The sequence below is a fragment of the Rhincodon typus genome, chromosome 15 (genome assembly GCF_021869965.1).
Source record: "Rhincodon typus isolate 14 chromosome 15, sRhiTyp1.1, whole genome shotgun sequence".
Classification (NCBI taxonomy): Eukaryota; Metazoa; Chordata; class Chondrichthyes; order Orectolobiformes; family Rhincodontidae; genus Rhincodon; species Rhincodon typus.
In genome coordinates this window covers 47,180,030-47,186,029 of record NC_063346.1, presented here as the reverse complement: position 1 = coordinate 47,186,029, position 6,000 = coordinate 47,180,030, and the positions used below count along the sequence as shown (strand labels likewise).

Here is a 6,000-nt window from a genome sequence, read left to right as displayed (position 1 = left end):
TTACAGTATATCTGAGGTACTGTGATAGCTACGCTTGGATGATAAGGGCAATTCTGTGATTTCTGAAGGTGGGAGTTTACTCCATGCTTTCGTCCGATGAGAATTAAGATGATATGGTGCATCATTATTTTGGCCAGCACTATTTACGTTCAGCTGCTGCTGTAGGTAATTATTGGTAGATACTAGAGATCTAGGAACAAGACAAAAGTTAATTTACAAGAGCAGAAATAATCTCATATTTCATCAATACTGGAGAAAAAGTTTACAACCTCCTTCTTCCCTAAATAAAATGCATTTAAATTACAACCAAAAGTTATAAATAAATCAATAAAAACATAGTAAAATACCATCATTATTTTTGGATTCATGAAACATTTTAGCATTAAATTATTAGACTAATTGGTTTCCTGAATAGTGCAGTGAGTTTATCCATAAGTAGTGGGGTCATTAGTTAAGTGATTTCAGCCCCTGGAACAGAAATAGAGACCCCACAGCTAATGCTGATTAATAGCCAGCAATTCTCGTTGGAACAATGTTAAGTGTGAATATTGGACAAAGACAAAATTGAGTTAATCGCTCAAACAGCTTCTTGACATTTATTGACAAACCTGACACTTAAATCACTTGAACAAAATGAAAGTGGGTACCCAGATGTGATGACTTGACACACACTCTGGTAAAATGACAGCCCAGTAAGGAGTTCCACTTTCAGAAAAACGGAAAGGAGGAGATAAACAAGAAAATGAATTCCAGTATTTAATGATATTTTAAAAACAATAGTAACATTATACCATTAACTTGCTACTCAACTTCCTTTTCATAAGTTCAGTTAACAAGTTACAAGTTATTCTTTTCAGGACATAGTGAAAAATTTATTCAAGAGGTTTTTTTTTTATTTTAAGTGCTCTCACTTAAAAAGTTAACTCCAAGTATAACTTCTTTCCTTTTCGCAGACAAGCTTCTCCATACCATTTCCTCATGCCATCAATGACCAATTGCTACGAGGTGCAAGGAATGAGCCAGTGCAGTCTGTAGTAAATCCTCGTTTATCTTTTCTACCGCATTTGGAGAAGCACCTGATTCCTGCTTATCAGCGTCTTATAAAATGCAATACCCTGTGCTTAGAACCTACAGTTAACACTTTTCATTCTACTATTCTACAGCATGAGAAATCACTATCATAAATCCATTTCCCTTTCAAAAATTACTGCCGAACGTTAAGACTGCTGAAAAAAAACTGTAAAATACTTTCGTCAGTAAGAATCTATATGTTATATTTAAACGAGTATAGAATATAGAAATATAGAAAGAATATAGACGGCATGGTTAGTAAGTTTGCAGTTGACAACAAGATTGGTGGTATAGTGGGCGGTGAAGGTAGTTATCTAACATTACAAAGAGATCTTTATCAATTGGATTAATGGGCTGAACAGTGGCAAATGGATCTTAATTTGAATAAATGTGAGATATTACGTCTTGGAAAAACAAACAAAGACAAAAAAACTTGTACAATTAAAAGTAGGGCCTTGGGCAGTGTTGTAGAACAGAGAGACCTAGGGGTTCAGGCACACAGTTCTTCAAAGTTTGCATCATGTATAGGTAAAGTGGTTAAGAAGGCATTTAGGATGCTTGCCATCATTGCTCAGATCTTCGAATACAAGAATTGAGACATTATGTTCAGGATGTACAGGACATTGTGAGGCCTGTCCTGGAGTACTGTGTTCGCTTCTGGTCACCTTGTTATAAGGAAGGATATTAAAAAGCTGGCGAGGATTCAGAAAAGATGTACCAGGATGTTGCGCAGAATGGAGGATTTGGGTTATAAGGAGATGTTGGGAATTTTTTTTAAATGGAGTGTAGGAAGTTGAGGGGTGACCTTATACAAGTTTATAAAATCATAAGAGGTATAGATAAGGTGAAAGACAAGTGTCTTTTCCCTAGACAACAAGGTGCAGGGCTGGATGAACACAGCAGGCCAAGCAGCATCATAGGAGCAGAAAGGCTGACGTTTGAGGCCTAGACCCTTCATCAGAAAAGGGGGAGGGGAAGGGGGTTCTGAAATAACTAGGGAGAGAGTGGGAGGCGGATAGAAGATGGATAGAGGAGAGAATAGGTGGAGAGGAAAGAAACAGGTCGAAGAGGCGGGGATGGAGCCAGTAAAGGTGAGTGTAGGTGGGGAGTTAGGGAGGGGATAGGTCAGTCCAGGGAGGACGGACAGGTCAAGGGGGCAGGACGAGGTTAGTCGGTAGGAGATAGGGGTGCGGCTTGAGATGGGAGGAGGGGATAGGTGGGAGGAAGAACAGGTTCCCAAGTGGAATATGAGTTGCTGTTCCTGCAACCTTCGGGTGGCATCGTTGTGGCACTGCAGGAGGCCCAGGCTGGACATGTCGTCTCAGGAATGGGAGGGGGAGTTGAAATGGTTCGCGACTGGGAGGTGCACTTGTTTATTGCGAACCGAGCGTAGGTGTTCTGCAAAGCGGTCCCCGAGCCTCCGCTTGGTTTGCCCGATGTGGAGGAAGCCACACTGGGTACAGCGGATGCAGTATACCACATTGGCAGATGTGCAGGTGAACATCTGCTTGATGTGGAAAGTCTTCTTGCGGCATGGGATAGGGGTGAGGGAGGAGGTATGGGGGCAGGTGTAGCACTTCCTGCGGTTGCAGGGAAAAGTGCCGGGTGTGGTGGGGCTGGAGAGGAGTGTGGAGCGGACAAGGGAGTCACAGAGAGAGTGGTCCCTCCGGAAAGCAGATAAGGGTGGGGAGGGAAAGATGTCTTTGGTGGTGGGGTCGGATTGCAGATGGCGGAAGTGTCGGAGGATGATGCGTTGGATCCGGAGGTTGGTGGGGTGGTACGTGAGGACAAGGGGGATTCTTTTTTGGCTCTTATTGCGTGGACGACATGTCCATCCTGGGCCTCCTGCAGTGCCACAACGATGCCACCCGAAGGTTGCAGGAACAGCAACTCATATTCCGCTTGGGAACCCTGCAGCCCAATGGTATCAATGTGGATTTCACAAGCTTCAAAATCTCCCCTCCCCCTACCGCATCCCAAAACCAGTGCAGCTCGTCCCCGCCTCCCTAACCTGTTCTTCCTCCCACCTATCCCCTCCTCCCACCTCAAGCCACACCCCCATCTCCTACCGACTAACCTCATCCCGCCCCCTTGACCTGTCCGTCCTCCCTGGACTGACCTATCCCCTCCCTAACTCCCCACCTACACTCACCTTTACTGGCTCCATACCCGCCTCTTCGACCTGTTTGTTTCCTCTCCACCTATCCTCTCCTCTATCCGCCTCCCACTCTCTCCCCTATTTATTTCAGAACCCCCTTCCCCTCCCCCTTTTCTGATGAAGGGTCTAGGCCCGAAACGTCAGCCTTTCTGCTCCTATGATGCTGCTTGGCCTGCTGTGTTCATCCAGCCCTGCACCTTGTTGTCTCGGATTCTCCAGCATCTGCAGTTCCTACTATCTCTGTCTTTTCCTTAGGATGGGAGATTTCAAGACTAAGGGACATATTTTTAAGGTGAGAGGAGAAAGATTTAAAAAAAAAGACACGAGAGGCTGAGTTCTGAGGAAGGGTCACCAGATCCGAAACATTAACTTTTTTTCTTCACAGATGCTGCCAGACCTGCTGAGCTTTTCCAGCAACTTTGTTTTTGTTCCTGATTTACAGCATCCGCAGTTCTTTCGGTTGTTATGAGAGGCTTTTGTTTCTTTTTTAAACACACTGTAGTTTGTGTGTGGAATGAACTTACAGAGGAAGTGGTAGATGCATGTACAGTTACAACATTTAAAAGAGATTTAGATAAGTACATGATAAAGAAATGTTTGGACAGATACGAGCCAAATGCAGACAGGTGGGACTAGTTTAGTTTGGGATTATGGTCGGCATGGACTGGTTAGAATAAAGAGTCTGTTCCGTGCTGTATGACTCTACGAATGGTAATAAAAATGAATTGTCAGAAAATGGAAACTGCAGTGATGAAACAAATAAAACCTTTTCCCGAGCATCTTTCATTAGAACAACTGGTGGTGACATCTTTACTGCAATTCAGTTATGCCATAGTATTCAATATGAAATGGTTTCCTACTAAATTGCATATACATTTTAAGTACTTTTCACAGTAAAGCAGATCAAAGGAAGACAAAGTAACAAATTTTAAAACATTATAATTTGTTTCAATAGTTTTAAGATGCTGTCATAACATTTATTTAGGCAGAAGCTAAGTAAGAACAAGACTATTGCAATTAAAACTTTGAATAAATAATCTTCACAGTCAAGCCCAAATAACTTCTGATCTTGTTGTAATACCATTCCTATTCCTAAATTCTTAACCAGTTATTAGGATAGATCTTTGTTACCAACTTCAGAAACTGGAAAAAGACATCACAATGCTTTACGTATGAATTTTTTTCCCTAAAAATTATAGTTTAGCTGATATATTGGACCATTATCTATGTTAAAATTCTTCATGATATTCTTACCTGTGGCTCTCCTGTAACATGGTGACAGTTTCTTGTAATTTGCTGTATTGCTTTATTTGCTGATTTAGGTATTCAACCTCCAAATTTAATCTTTCGTTATCTTTCTGCAAGTCCTCTAAGAATATACAATAGAACGGCAGCAAAAATTTCAAACAATTTTGTTAAAGAATCTTCTGCAAAACAAGTAATCATTGTTCCTTGGTAGATGAAAATCAATATAAAAGTTTAGCTATGGGTTGAGCATGGCCTTTTTTATTAAAATGTATGCTTTTACATAACCGCTTAGTTGTAAAATTCTCAATATTTTACAAATTTCCTTAATTCTTGCGCTGCTATGTGGACTGGTGGTTAAGTATATTGGATATTAGGCTCTTTTAATGGGGCACTAAATATAAAATCAACAAAGTCCTGTTAAACCTTTACACATGATCAAATAGGCTCAGCTGAAGAAGTGTCTCTAATTCCAGACAAGCACACTTTAATGAGGATGTCAGTTCCTTGGAGAACGTATGGAGATTGCATACCAGGATGATATAAAGAACTTCAGTTATGGGGAACAAAAACAGAATTTGTTGGAAAAACTCAGGAATGGCAGCATCTGTGGAGAGAAAACAAAGTTAATGTTTCAAGTCCAATGACCCCTCTTCAGAGCAGATTGTAGCTAGGAAAAGGTTGGTATATATGACGATGGGGTGGGTTGGGGTGGAATAAACAAGAGGTGAAGATAGAGCCCAGATAGAGAGAGGAGATAGAGAGAGGCATCCAATGGGATGCCGCCACCACCACACACACATCCCCCTCCCCTGAGCTTCCTATTGCCTGCCACTTTAACACACCACCATGTTCCCTGGCAAACATCTATCTCAGGCTTAATGCAGAGATGCAGCACAGCTCAACACAAGCTGGGAGTACAGCATTCATTTTCTACTGGGGGTTCCTGTAGCCTTCAGGACACAATGTTCAGTTCAGTGTTTTTAGGGCCCCGAGTACATTCTCCCGTGTCTTCACCCCAAATCCTACACACGAGGCCTTATCATCAGACGGGCTGCTACCACAACCAACCCATTGTCAGCCACTAGCAGTTCCTATTAGCAGGTATTGATTCTTCCAGGCTGACCTTTACCCTTTCTTTTGTCTGCTCAACTCTTGTTCTCTCTCTTTGATCTCCGTCTCCACCTATCATTTACTCCCTATCTCTCCCCCCACCCCTTCTCTAGCATATCTACCAACCTTTTCCGAGTTACACCCAGTTCCGAAGATGGGTCACTGGACCCGAAACGTTAACTCTGCTTTCTCTTCCCAAATGTTACTGGACCTGTGGGATTTGTCCAGCAATTTCTGTTTTGTTTCAGATTTCCAGCATCCTGCAATATTTTTGGGTTTTCCAGTTATGGGATTCGGAGGAAGCTGGAATTGTTCTTAGATCAATTAAGATTAAGGGGAGACCCAATAGAGCTGCTCAAAATTATGACAGGTTTTGATAATGTTTCCCCACTTGCTCTGTTTCTTGTGGCAAG

General features: G+C 42.1%; 1 protein-coding gene across 1 annotated transcript in view; it reads right to left on the bottom strand.

Annotated features, from left to right (window-relative positions):
- Positions 1 to 6,000, bottom strand: part of cep72 (centrosomal protein 72) — a 50,729-nt gene continuing 44,729 nt past the window's right edge. The window contains exons 13-14 of the mRNA XM_048605998.1: positions 4,484 to 4,598; positions 1 to 190 (exon numbers count right to left, since the gene is read on the bottom strand). Coding sequence (XP_048461955.1) covers positions 1 to 190; positions 4,484 to 4,598 — 305 coding nt within the window. The remainder of the gene's footprint in view (positions 191 to 4,483; positions 4,599 to 6,000) is intronic.